Source organism: Triturus cristatus, chromosome 5_1, assembly GCF_964204655.1.
Source record: "Triturus cristatus chromosome 5_1, aTriCri1.1, whole genome shotgun sequence".
In the NCBI taxonomy this organism is placed as follows: Eukaryota; Metazoa; Chordata; class Amphibia; order Caudata; family Salamandridae; genus Triturus; species Triturus cristatus.
The window spans coordinates 1,014,971,647-1,014,989,169 of record NC_140587.1 but is presented as its reverse complement, the minus strand read 5'-3'; the positions used below and the strand labels follow the sequence as shown (position 1 = coordinate 1,014,989,169).

At 48.9% G+C, this 17,523-nt stretch overlaps 1 protein-coding gene across 4 annotated transcripts in view; it reads right to left on the bottom strand.

The window, feature by feature from the left end:
- The window catches only part of LOC146832794 (TGF-beta receptor type-1-like), a 1,867,988-nt gene that overhangs the window by 650,645 nt on the left and 1,199,820 nt on the right, over nucleotides 1-17,523 (bottom strand). For all 4 annotated transcript variants that reach the window (XM_085606114.1, XM_085606113.1, XM_085606115.1 and 1 more), the window contains one exon: nucleotides 3,023-3,179. In XM_085606114.1, coding sequence (XP_085462240.1) covers nucleotides 3,023-3,179 — 157 coding nt within the window. The remainder of the gene's footprint in view (nucleotides 1-3,022; nucleotides 3,180-17,523) is intronic.

The window sequence follows — 17,523 nt, the reverse complement described above, 5'->3', positions numbered from 1 at the left end:
TGCAAGCAATGGAGAGTCAGGGCACGTCTGGAGCAACCAGGGAAGCCCAAGAAAAGTCAAAGTTACCTTCACAGGGACCCACAGGCCAACGGACCAGGGATTGCAAAGGGACCTCACGAAATACCAGCCCACGGAACACTCGTGGAGTGTAGGCCGGAAATCTTCGGTGGAAATACTGCTCGGGTCAGGACTATACGTAGCCCAAAGCACAGCCTCAAGGAACGCCAAAAACCACGAGGGATACTGGTCTCAGGATTGCTGAGAGGTCAGATCAACCTCAGGAACGCTCGGGAACCCACCTCCTGTGTTGCAGAAATCTTCGGAGTCCTCAGGAGCTCGGGCGATGTAAAGCGGTCAGATGCGTTAAGGTGCCTGCTGCGGCAGGGGAGTAACTCCTTTACTCCAAGGGAGATTCTTCAGTCGTCCAGCGAAGTGTAGATCGTTGAAGAACTTGGTTTCTGCTTGCAGAGATTAGTCCAGGAAAAATCTAAAGTCCTGTAGTCAGAGTTCCTACTTTATACCCAAGGAAGGGGTTGGACAAACTTTGGGGACCCACCTATGGGAGGGTCAGGACAGAGGGGGGTTACACCCATGTCCTTTGTCCAGTTTGGTGCCAGAGCAGGCGCAAATGGCTCCTGCAACCGGTCTGAGCTGGACTATGCACAGGGACCTGCATTATCTCAACCTGAGTGCTGTTGCATCGGCATAATACAAAGTCTACAGAGGACTAGTTGTTTTTAATCAACACGAGGAGAAAATTATTTCACTGTCCTGAGGAAGGTGGTTGTATCACAAGTGTGCCACGTAAACGCGTCGACGCTTAGAATATACACTGTTAAATTTGGAAGAGCCAGCAATAAGTGTTTAGACAAGGAAGTTGGCCCTATGCTTTAAGCTGGCTCTATACATTTCCGAATTAACCTGCAGATGACATAATGAATTGTCTTGCTTAAATTCTCCTTTTTAATTGTGATTTTTAATTGTGATTTGTTTTAGCGTTGATGATTTTATGTTTTTTACCAAAATTTTTGTGATTTTTGTATATAACACTGAATGTACATTTTTTTACATATTGAGTATGAACGTGGTGAAGTGATAGAAAATGAATTGTTGAACGGCTTCTATATCCTAAGGGAACATATTTTTAAAACTATGCACAGGGACACCAAATGTGCCCCCAGTGCGGACTTTCAAACACTCTCAGAGTGCACCAACCCAGCCCCAATACACTAAATCCTATCTGGGAGGTGGTCACACATCCCTGTGACAGGAAACCTATAGTCAAGCCTTCCCCTGCTCGAGCTCAGCTCAGCAGCAGGAGGCCAGACTTGTGTCTGTGGCTGGCAGCATCTATTTTGTGATGCCCAGGTCAAGAAAGCTGGTACCGGGTGTACCGGTGTTTCACATAAGTCCCTCTAGAAGGGTGGAATCATACCTCCCCGGCCAGTTACTTGCGGGGAGGTATGATTCCAAGGTGTTTGAGACCAAACTCAACATGTTTCTAAGCAGCTGTTTTAAAGTTAGCATTTACCGCGAGGTTATAATGCACTTAAATATATAGGGCAAGTCCCGTGCACTCATACAATAATCAGTTACACAAAGTTAGTGTGTCTTGAATTTGACATGAAGATACTTCAGCGTAGCAATCTTTGTATTTTCTTTAATAGGTCATCAAACAAGAGCAAAAACAGCCAGCCGACATGTGTTTCATCAGAGTAAATGTAAAACTCTGACTCTTCAGGGCCAAAATGAACAGGAAATAATCCACCACAGAAAGTATATGAATTCAATAAGGTAGACCAGAATACGGCTTATTCAACTAACAGCCTTGTCGATACACAGACTGGAGCTAAAATTGTATTCAAAATTCTCATTTAAAACAGGATTTAATCCAGGTAAATGATGCCAGTACAAAAACAAACAGCAAAGATCCTTCAAATAATCATAATTACATATCTCAGAGGACAGGGTTCCTTATTAACCACTTTCGTTTGGACTCACAGACGCCAGGACGCTTACACTTGTCGGAGCGGAGTCTTGGATGGCACACACACGCGTTTCCAAGTGATTAATAAGGAACCCTGTCCTCTGAGATATGTAATTATGATTATTTGAAGGATCTTTGCTGTTCGTTTTGTCATCTGTGGCTCTGAAATCACTGGGTTGCATAGATCCCTAGGTTTCTTCAGGAACAAATTGTTCAGGCCAAACGTAGGAGATACATAATAAATGGTTCCTCCTGTTCTTTGGTTTCTGATTCGTAGAATTGTTGCATAGCTACATCTCAACATCCAGGCTCTTGTTACAAGAAGTGAAATCAGGGCCCAGATGGGTGCCTGCTGATTAAGGGCATCAGCTTTCAAAGCAATGGAGTGTAAAGCCCAGCATTTTTTGTGTTTTTAAAGGCCTTCAGCTAAGGTTGATAACCGTGTTCAACACTCCATTACTTTCTGGTCTTATAAGAGACAACCTGAATACCTATTCCATGGATACTCATGATGAAACACACAGGATAATCTAACTTATACAGAAATATACAGAGCAAATGAAATCATTCCATATGGTCTAAGTCTCCTGTGGACGGAGTCCTCAAAAGATTTGGGAACATCTATCTGATATACCAGTCGATCTTATAGGGTGATCAAGAGCACAGGCTTCTTCATCAGCTATTGAAGATTTTTCAGTCTCCGATACTGGCCACATTTTCTGATTTATTTCAAAATAATGTTCAATATCCAATCATTTTTCTGCTTCGTAACGAGAGGATGGAAAGCAGAAGATGGAAACATATTGGGGCATTTTGGACTTCGTTTTAAAATAGTCAGAAGTCACATTCATTCCAGCGATGTTAATCCTCTGATGAGTGAAATTTCAAGGATTAGTTTAGTACCCAAGCACTAAATAACAGATAAATGCACAGCACGTGAATCTAGAATAAGCTTGTTTTTCAAAAAACATGATAGTGAAGAGAAAAAGGAAAAAAAAGAAAAGGTTATGAAAATGTTGATGCTTCTATAAATACCTCTTGGTTCCCACTCTGTGATTTGGGGCAATGTCAATTGTGTCAGTAGCTGAATCATGCCTCACCGCCAATCCCAAATCAGCTATACAGCATGTTCCATTCTTTTTGACAAGTATGTTCTTTGACTTCAAATCTCTGTGTGCAATTGCTGGTTTTCCTGTTGCATCAAAGAAAACAACAAACATTGCTATATTAATAAAAGAAAACTTTGGTTAGTGACATATTTTGGATCATGTGAACATTTGTATTAATGCTATAAACCCACGGATTCAGCAGCGAGTCAAATTACCTAGTAAAAATGGAAAACCATATTGACGGTCTGATTTTTGGGTCAACACAGAAATGACAGATCACAAAGCAGGATGAATTATGTGGAGAGCGAGATACCATTAATCATTTATTGAATAGTACTTGTGAGAAGGTAGAAGAAATATTTGTCTGCCCAGCGTGCACTACTACAGAATGCATATCCTGCAAGAAATTGCCTTAGTGTAAGCTTTAGGTTCATTTTTTAATCAAGAATACAAAGGAAATAAAGCTCAACTACACATTCTGTTCTGGGAGAGATTGAAAGGACCCAGTTGAGACATTTCTATAACATGCAGCTCCATCCATCCACTACAAACAGGCAAACTTCAAATTGCCACTGGTTGAGAAACACATGGCTCAAGTGTTGGGATTCATAACGTACAAATGGATTAGGCCAAGTAAATACCTTACAAAATGTACGCTACCCTAGATCTGACTTTGATGGATAGAAATAGCTCCATTGGAAAGTCTTTTGCAAAATAATAAAGTTGACATGGACAAAAATGCATTGGAATCCATAGAAGACTGAGTGCCAAGTGCCTTTTCTAAGTTATGCAATGGGGGTACAAATACGTTATTTAAAAATTCAAAGTTTCCCAGAACTGTAAACTAAATAGTGCTTCTTCTGTGTCACAAGCTCAATCACCTTGAAGCCAGCCACCTTCAAAAATAAAGTAGGAATATTAAGTGATCCAAGGAAATTCCCTGTGTTTTTTCAAGAACTACTTCCCTAAGGAGGTTTCTGTGGAAGTGGACAGTCTCTATAGTACACGCACTTCCCTCAAAAAACACGAAATACAAGCATCTTGAAGAACTTCTTGTGCTTTGACTTACCTGACCCCGAGTGTGAAGACTTATATGGAGAATGGTAGTGGCTCTGCGATCGGTCCCTCCACCTCCCACGCAACCAGGACCTCGAGCAACGCGGAGCCCACTGCCTGGCTTTGAGGAGCTTTCAGGACCGCTCCCACAAAGACTTCGGGGCCATGGTCCGGCAATCGGAGCACGACTTGGGGTCGTGGTTGCGCTCCAGGCAGTAGAGGCACACGCAGTGCGGATCCGTCACCGACATCAGTTGGTTACAGGAACCGCTAGCCTTGAAGCCGGGCATCCCTCGTACACCAGGAGTCGATGGACTCAAAAAACAAAGTCGACGGGGGGGCGGAGCTTGCCGGCAGCGATGGCGGACGTGTGAGCGTTGCGCTCTCCACCTTAGCCCTCGCACGATCCTGCTAATGATCCTGAACTGCGGAGCTGCTTAACGGACGGGACGGGGGAGTCCTTTCTGCGCCCAGCGGAGCTGAATGCGAGCCCCTTCTGCCGGCGACGAGGCCGTGCGGAGCGCCAGAAACGGGTGGAGGCGCGCCTGCCGGACCGGGCCGACATCCCCGGACTGTCCTGGGGAGCTCCCCGGCGTGCGTGACACGACGTGCGGCTGGGGCGTCGGCGGCTGACCCGGTCCGCCGGACTTGGCTGCGGACCCGAGGAGAGCCGGTGGAGCTGAGGTGCGGGCATCTTCGGAGGGAGCAGCGAACACAGGCGACCCCGTCGGGGGAGAAGAGCGCCCGTTACGTCCTGATCCTGGCCCTGGGTGAGACCGAGCCACGAGACTGCCGCGGTCGGCGACTTGGGCCGGGTGGAGTCGCCGCATAGATCTGGCTGCCCTGGGGACTTCTGCCGGTCGCTGAACTCCTGTGCTGTGGGGCTTCGCGGACCTGCGGCCTCTGAGGTTGGTCCTTCTTTGGGACGCTGGCAGGCGGGGTGGGGTACCCCTGGGCCCCTGAAGTTGCAGTGGAGCTCCTGGCGCTTCCGTGCCATAGCGGTTGGCGCACCCCCTAGCCCAGTGACCTGAAGTGTGCTCTCCGGCGGCCGGAGGGGACGGCGCCGGGTGCGAGCCTGCGGGGAGCTCCGGAGGCGAAGAGACTGGCAGACATTCTGGCTCGAAGTGATTGTCCCGACTAATCCCGGGGAACTGCCCCCTACCCGGGCCGGTGGTGGTGTCGAGGCCTGCAGGCAGTGGGGGTGACCTCGTGTGCGGGCCGGTTGTCTCCTACTGAGTGCTGTACGGTGTGCCGAGGACTGATGTACGATCCTGCGCTGGGGGGTTTGGGATCCAGCGGCCCCAGCTACTGCGGGGGACCCGGCTGTCGGCCCTGGAGGGGGTGCGGTGGTGACGCCCTTGCGTTACTTCGCAGCGTCGGCGCCCCGGGGGCCCAAAGACTTGGTAATATATCCCGCCCAGGGGTGACGGGCCTGGTGGAGCAGCGGACACATTACACCGCCATGAGGAAGGGTGACAAGACACAGCCTAAACTCTCCTTTGACCCGCGCAAGACGAAGGGACCTACCAGTACGGGGCCGGAGGCGCCCACCGGTGGCGCGGCCTCGGAGAGCTCTGCGGGCGCGGACATCAGGGAAATGTTGGTGGCGATGGAGAAGGGCCTGCAGGGCAGTCTGACAGCAATTGACGCCAAGCTAGACGCACTCACATACCGCATGGACTGCATGTCGGAGCGGGTGGACAAGAATGCGGAGCGACTTGACATGGCTGAGAAGAGAGTCACGCATGTGGAGGAAGCACAAACAGAGTGGGATGCGGACCGCAAACAATTCAGTAGATTGCTTCAGGTCATCCAGGATAAGTCTGAGGATTTAGAGGCCCGCTCGAGGAGATCGAACATCCGCATCACTGGGGTGGCGGAGTCGACACACACCGGGAGGATGGAACTGTGTGTGGAAAAACTTTTGCATACCCTGCTGGGGGAGGACGTGTTCTCTCCCATGTTCGTAGTCGAAAGAGCCCACAGATCGTTGGGGCCCCGCCCCAAGCCGGGAGCTCCAGCGAGACCGATAATAGCAAAACTGCTGAATTACAGAGACAGGGATGTGGCGCTGCGGGTGGCCAGAGAAAAATGCAAGTTGCAATTTGAGGGTATGGACATCTCTATTTACCCAGACTTCACGGCGAAAGTTCAAGAAGAGCGGAGACATTTCGCACCGTACAAAAAACAACTTCGAGACCTCGGTCTGGACTACGCGATGCTCTACCCGGCGAAACTCAGGATTAACAGGCAGGGTCGCTCGCATTTCTTTACTGACCCGAGGGAACTGCAGAAATCCTTGAAGGAATGGTCTAGGGACCGGCGGAACAGTCCAAGGGGCCACGATGACACTCTTGCGGAGGCCTCACATCTGGAGGAGCAGGACTAGTTGGCTGTTGGTAGCCTGGCTTGGCAAACGGCCAGGCCGTTCGGATTTGTTTGTTGGGCGGGGGGTATGTGCTGCTCTGGCGGAGGCTGGGGCACTTGGAGCTGCATGGACAGCGGCGAATGATAAGGCCGCACACGTGGACTACGCAGTTGCCCCCTGGTGAGACCTTTCTGATATATAGCGCGTGGGTACATTCTGTGGTCCTAATTGACTGGTTCTCGTGGGGTAAAGTGTATTTGGTCTGGTGGGCTGCTGGCTCGCTGGCTTCGAGCGCGTTGCGGCGCTGGGGCCCTCCTTGGGTCTGTTACGGACACTTGCTTGTCTTGCCTGAGTCTGCTTGAGTGGGCGTGGATCCGTTGCACAGGCCTCTCGGGGCCATCGGCATTGTTCTGCTCGGCGATGGGCTTGGATCCCTGTGGGGGTTGTGGGGACTCCCCTGGCCCTAATGGAGGAGGATGGAGAGCGGCTCGTGCAGTATGACTATGCGGGGGCAGGGCTATGGGGGCACGTCATTACCCTGGGTTGTTGACAGGTTGTGCTTGTTTCAGTGCCTGGTAACCTCGGCCCTAGCGCTGTTGACTTGCAGGGCCCCTGCGGGGGCCGGTTCGGGGAATGTTTGAGGGGTGTGATTGTTGTATTGAGGGGTGGAGGGGAGGTTTGGGGTCCTGTCTGGCCAGGTTGGGGGCGGTCGGCTGTGGGTGGGGGGGTGGGTTTGGGTCGGGGGTTGGGGGTGCGCACGATGTACTGAGTGACATGTCTTCTGTTCTCTTGCTGTATGTTTGGACTGAGTTGCCTGGTGACTGCCAGCGGGTGGCACTTTGCATAGGGACTATCTTTGAGGCTTCTATGGCGCGTAATCGCAGTGATGGCGGACCCTAGCGCTACGCAGGACGATAACGGTACCATGACCCTGAGGGCGTTGACGTGGAATGTCAGGGGGTTGAATGATTTCCGTAAACTAAGAAAAGTACTGAATTATCTCCGCAGGCACCACATTGATCTGGCGCTTATACAAGAAACACACCTCCCCCCCACGAGTAACATGCTTCATGCAAGAGGCTTGGCGGGTAACAGCGCAGCGGCAGGCTTCACTACACACTCCAGGGGTGTGGTCACATGGGTAAACCCACGATCCAATCTGACGCTGACGGTACTGGAAGCGGACTCAGAGGGGCGCTATTTAATTGCCAGATGCGTAGGGAAAGGGCATGACCTAGTGGTTGTTAACGTTTACGGCCCTAATTATGACAACCCCGAGTTCTACGCCACGCTGGCCGCACACTGGCGGCAATACATACACGCCAGAATGGTGTGGGGGGCGACTTTAATTTCACATTTAACCCGTCCATGGACCGCTCTTCGGATTCGTTGCGTCGCCCGGCGGCTGCTGCCTTGCACATGCAGGCGGAACTGACTAGACTTGATTTGGTGGATGCCTGGAGACACGGACATCCAGGGAAAGGGGGGTATACGCACTATTCTGCATTCCATGACGTGCACACTAGAATTGACTACTGGCTGGCATCACAGTCGCTACTTCCGGTGATTAAGGGGTGTGTGGTCCTACTGCGAATGCTTTTGGACCACTCCCCTCTTCTCCTGATACTGGATACCTCGGTCAAACGTATCCCGCCGTTCACATGGCGACTGCCACCTTACTCACTGCTAGACGAGGTATTTAGGGGCGAATTGGCGGAAGATATAGAGACCTTCTTCGATAAAAACTTGGGCTCAGTTCAGAGTTTCCAAACGGTCTGGGACTCATTCAAAGCATATATTCGCGGCATGGCTATGGCCAAGCACTCCGGTGTTCTTAAGTCCATACGACAAAGGCTGAAGACTATAGAGACGCAACTGGCACAGCTAGAAGAGCAACATCGGATGCCAGCGGACCCCGATGTGGAAGCTAGGATTCAGGCGTTGGTCTCTGAGTACAATAGGGAAGCGGACAGGGAAGTGCAGCATATGGGCAAGTATGCTACGGCCCGTACCTATGGGGAGGGTGAACGCCCGGGTTCCTTGCTTGCGAGGATACTGCGTAATAGCAGGAAGCCTCTGGTCATCGACGAGCTGGTCACCTCAGCAGGCACGGTGGTTACTGGAGAGGAGGCGATTATTGCCGAATTCAGAGATTACTATGCTGGGCTTTACACATCTAAGTCCTCTCAGATGGAAGAGGAAATAGAGGACTACCTCAGTTATATCAAAATGCCCTTCTTGTCCAACTCGCAGAGGGAATTTCTGTCGCTGCCCATACAGCAGGACGAGATTCTGGAGGCGCTGGGGGGAATGAGATCAGGCAGTGCCCCCGGAGCCGATGGGCTGACGGTGGCCTTTTACAAAGCCTTCAAGGATAAGCTCCTCCCACACCTAATTATGTTATTTGAGGACATATGCCAGGATGGCTGCATGCCGGATACCATGAGGGAAGCGCTTCTAGTCACCATTTTGAAACCTGGGAGGCCCCCTAACTTGTGCGGATCATATAGACCGCTTTCACTGATCAATGTGGATGCCAAGGCTTTGGCCACGCGCTTGGCGCTGCTGGTGCCGGAACTCGTAGCGCCGGAACAGGCGGGCTTTATCCCGGCCAGAAATCTAACATATAATATTCAAACAGTACTGGGAACTATGCAACATGTGCGCCCAGAGCGCAAAGCCTTGGCCCTTTTCCTGGATATGGAAAAGGCGTTCGACTCAGTGGAGTGGCCCTTTATGGTGCGGGTATTGCGGAAGTTCGGACTGGGAGAGCCCTTTTTGCAGATGCTAGGAGCATTATATTACCGACCTAATGCCAGGCTGCGAATAGGCGATCGGGTTACAGACGCCTTCGATGTAGGCAGGGGAACCAGGCAGGGCTGCCCCCTTTCCCCCCTCCTATACGCCCTAGTGGCGGAACCCTTGGCGTGCACAATCAGGGAGTACCATAGATACGAAGGTATTAATTTTCCCACCTATAAGATCGGGATTTCCACGTATGCAGACGATACGCTGCTATATGTCCGGGACCCGGAGGAGAATCTCTCTTCTATACTGAGGGAGGTGGTCAGGTTTGGGGCCCTGTCCGGCCTTAAGTTGAACTGGAACAAGTCGTTGGCGTTCCCGCTGACACCGGTCACTTTGCCATTCCAGATGGAATACCCACTGCAGTGGACGACAGATTCGGTCCGGTACTTGGGGATTCGGCTTCACAAGGACCCGGAGGTGCTACTCAGGGAAAACTACGGAGTGGCATACGCCAACCTAGTCGAGGACGTAGAGACGTGGAATCGGCTTCCCCTGTCTTTGCTGGGCAGAGTAGCCATCATGAAAATGGTGGTTCTGCCAAGATTCTTGTTCCTATTCAATAACATCCCTATCGTTCTGTCCAAGGCCTTTTTCAAGCAGTTGACCAAAGCCCTAGTTAAGCTGGCTTGGGGTGGCAAACAGCCTAGAGTCCGGTGGAGGGTGTTAACCCTACCATACGAGATGGGAGGGTTGGGGGCCCCGGACATGGAGAGATATTACAGGGTAGCCCAGGCGGCCCACCTGCACGCGTGGATACACGCCAGCCCGGATGTCCCACATGTGATCCTAGAGCGACTGTTTGCTGATCCGCTCCCCTTACCGGCGACTGTCTTCCAGCCAGTTGATCGCACCGTGGGATGATTGGATTCTCTCAAGGCCACGAATCATGCTTGGCAGGCGTTAATGATAGCGCACGACTGTGCACTTCTGTACTCCACCCTGCTGCCGGTGGAGTGGGCGATTTGGCTCCCCCCGCTACGTGAGAGGGGAGTGCTGCAGGCATTGGGCGCGTTGGGCATTGCAAGGATGGAGTATTTATTTATTGATGGGGTAGCCAAGACATGGGAACAGATCGGGTCGGCGCAGCGAGGCGAGCCTGGCAGACGGACCTTCAAATGGAGATCACCGACGAGATGTGGAAATACTGTTGCGCCAGTACCAAGAAGGTATCGCTGAATGGCCGGCACAGATTGGTGCACTTCAAGTACGTGCAGCGGGTTTATCATACCCCGGAAAGATTACATAGGTACGGGCTCCGCCAATTTGCGGAGTGTGAGCGTTGTCATTTCCTCGTGGCCGACTTCATGCATATGGCCTGGCACTGCCCGGGAATTGCTAAATTCTGGGCGGAGGTGTTCCGGGAGCTGAGCCAGGTTCTGGGAACAGAGATACCGCCCAACCCATCCTTGGCGCTGCTGGGGTACTCCCGGCCCCTTCCATTGGCACTGCGACGCCTGACAGATATAGCGCTGTTAATCGCTAGAAGGGTCGTCGCGATCTGCTGGATGAGAGGGCCACTCCCCACTAAGAAACGGTGGGCCAGTGATATGTTGTACTGCAGCATGCAGGCGGAGACGTACAGCGAACTGCTACCGCCGAAAAGTCGCCCCAAGAACTTTTGGGGGTTGTACAGAACGTTCTTGTCTGCCGGGGTCACTGAGACGGCTGGCCGGGGGGAGACATTGGGGGAGGAGCCCAGTACACACACTTTGGCCGAGGGGGACACGGGACATGATCAGGACTCCGGGTGAGCACGATTGTGAGGGTCCCTGGACCGTAGGTTGGGACGGATGATTGCCCGCGGAAAGTGTGTACGGGTACGATTCAGGTCTGACTGGGTCGCTTGAGTAGGGGGCATTTGGAGAGTGAATGTGTGATGCAGGGTGGTATGCAGACTGAAGGAGGAAGGGTGCTATGGCTGGCTACGTCTAGACAGTGGAACTGAGGACACGTACATGTGAGGAAGAGTGCCATGAGGAGATAGTGAATGTGCGCCGTGGGGGGGGGGGCGGGGGGTTCGGGTACGTGATACGACTGGAACCTACAGGGGCTACGCCAGGTTTGCAGGCTCCGGTAGTAAAGTTTATGCTTCTAATTCATACCTACGAGCTGTTACATGGACTGGGGACTAGTGTAATCTTCACTCGACGTTGCGATCATGATTGGGCTCTAGTGTGTAATGGGTTATTGAGACGCCGCCGGTCCTTCGGGATGTTGGCTAAATGGCCGTGTAAGAGACGCTGGGACAACCAGACTGACTGGCGGAGCCCTCTCATTGCTGCGAGACTTGTGGGCGGTTTGCCCTGTGTAACTCCTTCAAGTCAATAAAGGTTTTTGAAAAGTTAAAAAAAACCAAAAAAAACAAAGTGGACAAAAGTTGAGAAAAAGTCAGTCAAAAAGTGACTGGAGGTACCACTCTCTCCGTATCTGCGCTTGCTGGCACTGACGTCAGCGTGCGACGACGGCGGCGTCTATGTACCTATCGCGACGTCATCCCGGCAACCACGACGCTGATGACAAACGCGGATTCAACCGACACCACCTTCCGACGAGCAGGTGTACTGCTGACGAAAAACTTTCCGGATCCAGTCTGACGCCTGGGGATAATTTTAAGGTAAGGAATCCATAACTAACTATTTATTTCAGGTAGCTGCATTGTAGCGGGTGCCTAAGAACATGTTACTATGTCCTCTGGGTTGGTTCGGCATTACCAATATAGCATAATGCACACCTACTGGAAGGAATGGCACACAGACAGCTTCAGGAACAGCATATCAAGGAGTTGCTTCTGCAACCCAACAGAGCTGACCAACAGGATGTAAAACCATCGAAAGAGTGGACGGCCTGCACCCTCAACATCAAAAACAGTGAGTTAACATCACCCGTACCTGCTCTGTGAACAAGAGTGCCTATATCTACCTCTTCTCCGCCCCAAAGGAGCAAGTCTATCTTTACACCCATGGCATGTGGATCAGTTTCCCTGGTTAGAGAAGGAAACCAGAATCTGACAAAATTACCAGATTAAGTCATATTCCCTTTTTTTCAGATGTGGCCATTTGGGACTAGTCCCACCATAATGTACCACTAAAAAATCTCTATAGCAATAAATAGGTTATGAAACAAGTCTCTACAGGAAAGAAAATCTTTGGGCACAGTGGGAAATGGCCCACTAATTTGAAAGTGTCCTCATCACCAGGCAATTGAACCATTAGGATCTTTTAATGATCCCAAGACTCCAGTATCTGGACTCTGTCCATCCACAGGTTCCAAGACATCAGGTCACCATAGACATTGTCTGAAGCACCCAAGACTTTCTTCTGAGGGAGAGACTGGGATTTTGTTGTATAGGGAATGTTGTTTGTGGCTTGGTAATTTTGATGTTCAGTTGTTTGATCCAGGACTTGGGGCTACTTTTAGCAGTGCCCCCTTTTATTCCTGCAGCAAACAAAGTGATCCAATGCTTTAACTGATCTCAGCCACTGACGATCGCTTGGAGCTGATGTTATCTCGAAAGGGAGGACCGCGAATGATAATGGGTGGAGCCCACCACAAAACACTGACACCTTCTGTGCGACTGAAGAATCAGTAGATCAAAATATGCTAACAAGTCTGAGGATAACATGCAGTTTTCCAGTTCCAAAGTCAAAAGAATGTTTGCATGGAAAAGAATTGTGAACTTCTCCGTGTAGAGGACGGCCTTTACGACGCAAAGGCACAGAATAGAACAAATACTAATATCTTTCTTGGGAACAAGAAAACAACAGGAGTAACATCTCAACCCTCTCATTCCATGGAGCCAGTTCCCCTGCTCAACAGAGTGAGAACCTCCTACAAGAATTCTATGTATTGATCTTCAAAAGCATCTGGATCATCATCCTCTGGATCTTCATTCCCTTTTACAGTAAGGACCTATGCAGTGAGACTGTGCTGTGGTTCTTCCTAAACACATGTTTATATGTAATGCAACGGAACAGACCGTATGCCATAAACCATTCATGCAAATTGCAGAAGCACAGAGTTAAATATACTATTTATAACCATTGTTGAGGGAGGGACATCAGGACTTACTCAAGGCTTTTCTACTTATATATACACACCAACACATACATACATAGTACACAGTGGCCGTTGCCACTGTGTTTATAATTAGGTCAGGTTTTCCATGGGATAAGTATTTTTTTTTTCTGGTAATAACTTTGGTGTTTGAAAAATTTTCACAAAACTTTAATTAAAAAAATTCAAAAAGAGCTCATGCACTCAGCTCCTTTATCCTTTGGGGTGCTCAGTCAAGCGGGGTCCCAAGAAAATGGGTGGATGGCGAAAGTTTTTCCATGTTAATTCCCACAGGAATTTTTTAGAAAATACACAGAAAACAAGCATTGGCAAATCCAATAGGTCTCGCCAGTATGAGAGCTATTGGCTTTGCAAATGTATTACAGCCATGTTATACAGCAACATGACTGCTATTCAGCATAGCTATAAGATAGTGGTGTGGAGAAGAGGGGCATAGAGAAGAGTAGAGTGGAATGGCAGAGTGGAATGGAATAGAGTGGAGTGGCATAGAGTAGAATAGAGTGGAGTGCGCACAGTAAAGTGGCGCAGAGACTAGTGGAGTGGCACAGCAGAGGGGCACTGTGTTGTGTAGTTCCTACTAATCCGTAGGACCTGCGTGTTTGTTGGCCAACAAACTTTGGGTGAGGTGCCTTGACTGATTACGGGCACCCCAGTAGAATATGTTGGCCTAAAGACCAGCTCGCTCACAGTGCCACCGTAAACCCCGCCTATCCTCACCAGCGAGCAAATGGTTTCTGGCAACCACTGAACAAGACAACCCTGACCCCTCAGGGATCGCGGAAACAGATCAGAAGCTTTCACTCTGTCAATTGGTGCTTACTTGTGCTTAGCGAAGTATAGAGAATACACACTGGAACATTTTCAAAATATTTATTGAACCAACGTTATTCTTGTATAGAATACAAGCACCAAAAGTGTAAATAGTAGATACAGTTCTACTATGGTGCTAAAACAGTGTATATATTCAGGCATATAAACAAGGCTACTATGCAAACCCTACTCTGAGTGTACCTACAGTGTGTGTAGGTTTATAGCCAAGAATCCGCCCAAGGGATGATCTAACCCCATTACTTGGCGGGAGAGAATGTAGGACCCCGTCCTTGTAACAAACTTGACACCCCTCACGGAAATGTCAGACCGCTGCGTGGTGAAGTCTCAGCATGCACGAGCATAGGTGTCAGCTAGAGTGCCTCCTCTGCTAAATGTTTGGGATGCTCTTTATTTATAATTGAAAGCAGCCTTGCCATGTGCGTATAGATTAGTGATGTTATGGATATGTAGAAATAGACCTGTCGCATCATGAAGCTAGAACAACATTTGTACATTGTGCGTAGAAGGGCCTTGTACATGATGTTTGCGGCATTGTGATAATGCTGTGCAAAGCTAGACGTGTAAACAAAGTAGTTTCAGAGAAACTAACCCAACATTGTTGTGCACGCAAATATGTGCAAAAGGTCGCGGCAGAAAGGTTATTGTGAAAAATAGGACAATGTAAGGAATGAGCTGCTTCCCTACATGGGCCTAACCCGGGCACATAACACACACTCCTCATACTAAGGGTCAATATATAAAAGCTATCTTAAAGTCAGCAGGACATAATTAAATTGGATTAAAAAATGTCTAAAACCACCTTTAACACCATCTAAAAGCAAGCTTCAAAATATTCTTAAAAAGCCTTAAAAAAGTAATTATACTATTTGAAATCCCAAGCACTCAGAAAGCCATTGGGCCTAGAAAAATAAAGCAAAAGCTGTTCTGATTCATTTAGTTTGAAAAACAGGCCAAATGGTTCCCACCAAACGGAAAAAGCCAGATATTTAGGTGTTCTGAGTGGTAGACAGAACATTGCTGTTGCCCACAACAGCAGACGACTTTCCCAGAGGCACACCTCGAAGCATGTTTATGGAGCAAAGGCGATTCCATTCAGTTCCCAGAGCACCCATTGAGGGAGGGACTGCATCCTGTAAGTACATTGATGAGCCAGTGTCCATTTCACTAGGAGCCAAAGCTCCCCAGGGTGGCTCGAAGAATGCATTCATCAGCAACGGAATACGCTGGGGACAACAATACCCACGGCATTCAAGGGGTCCATCAGTACTTCAATGTCCAGTGGCGCAACCAATTGTGATCCTAGGCATAGATCTAATATGCATTTGTGGCTGCAAAGCAGGTAGCGGAATACAGGTTGCATGCAGTGAAGCCAAATAGGCCTTAAGGACAAGAACCAGTGCTCATTCAGTTCTCAAAGCAGAGGTGGGCCAAAGCAGTGCACCATGCGCTCACAGCATTGCAGCACAAGCAGTGCTGTCTCCATTCCAGATTGAACTGGGACGTCCATCGTGGAGCAGAAAAATTAAAATCAGGATTCCTGCCATAAGTAGAAGGACAAGTGGGAGCTCTCCAAAAACACTTCCCAACACGGAGTGCATGAAAGCTGGTATAACGAAATAAGTCTGAAAGGTGCTAACAAGTCCAAAGCTGATACATTTAAAAAAGGGCACTATTCCCTTCATATCATACATACTAAAGATATGGTGAACCAGCTTCCCAAAATACAGCGGGAAGTTAGTGTGGAGTAGTGTATGTATCTCAGACGAGAACCTTGCAATCTGGAGATCAAACGTCTCTCTGGCAGAAGTTAAGGCCACATCTTTTTGAAAAAGCATGGTTTTCAGTTTGCTCAGAGAATCAGAGCGTATGTTGGAAACATTAATCGAAGGCCATATCGTTGCCTCCCTAACTGTGCAGGCAGGTGGAAACTGTACTTGTGTGCAACAAGTGACTATGGAATTAACTGTTACCAAATAAGCAATGCCTGGTTCCGTTCCACAGCAGCCTAGATCATTAAGCATCAAATAGCTCCCATCTGAGAGTAGCTTGAAGACTGGATGAATGACGGCAGCCGGAGAACCCTTCAGATAACAAGTCAAATTCACAACTGAAGTATTACATGCCCCATGAAGAGAAATGTCTTTTCAGACTAAGGACCCACTTAAAACATCCTCACAGTCAGAACCACTAAGGAAAACTTTGGTGTCCCCATTCCTGCATCAAACGTGAATGGTAATTCCCAGTACTCATGCACATATTCTCCCCTAGTGCTTCGCTATCTGCCTACCTGTTGGTATTATAAACAATACTGGAATTAGAAAGTCGTGACCGGTAGGGTGATGTAATCATGGATTACCCAGTCTGTGGATGGTGTCTTAGCCACAGTGAAAGGTGATTGGTCTAATTTTTCAATGTTCAACATGGTATATTTTGCATCTCTAGGTGCCATTACCATCTGTCTTTTGGTTAGATCATATGCAGAAAACTGACCGGTACTACTGATGCAACACCAGGTAACGTGGCCAGAATGTAGTGTTTGAAGCATCCAGCTTAATATAACAATGGACTGGAGTTGTGATTGTCCATGTTGTAAAATAGAAATGCCTTGATGTATTGGGTCAATTGCAGAAGACACTATGTTGCCCAGCGAATACATTCTGGATGCTAATGTGGGTATACCATTGTCAACCACAGCCAAAGAAACCTTATTGTTGTTGCGCAGCCTCTCAGTGGCTTCCTGCAGGTACATTTTCCACAACTCGTTGTATATTCCATACAAAAATTGCTTTTGACATGGGTTCCGGTGACCCAACAAGAAATCCCTGAGATCCATGCCATCAGAAAGAAAGGACAATGGTCATTTCACTAAAAGCACAACTTCCCAACACTATATGATGTCCCCACCCCAGAATGTTCTGATAGTACATATCGCTGATCAGGCCTATTAATCCTAAACCCTACAGATGTTACACAGAATTCTAGATTGACACCCATTTGTGTCCTCAGGCCTAACCAACCATCCCTTCCAATTGGGATCTGATGAATTAAAAGAACCTTTACGTCTCACAGGATCTAGTGCATCCTCACTGTATTGTGTGAAATGCTGCCAATTCTCAAACCCGGGAACGCAAGGTGTGTTAAAATCCTTCTTCTTGGCTATTGTAGGTTGCACAGTTGTATTCAGGAAAATGATTTGATGTGGTATGAGGCATGTTCTGAATAAGAACTCAGTTCTCTGAACCTGGCAATCTTTTGTCCCCCAGACAGATTTTGTGTCTATGGTGTCTTCC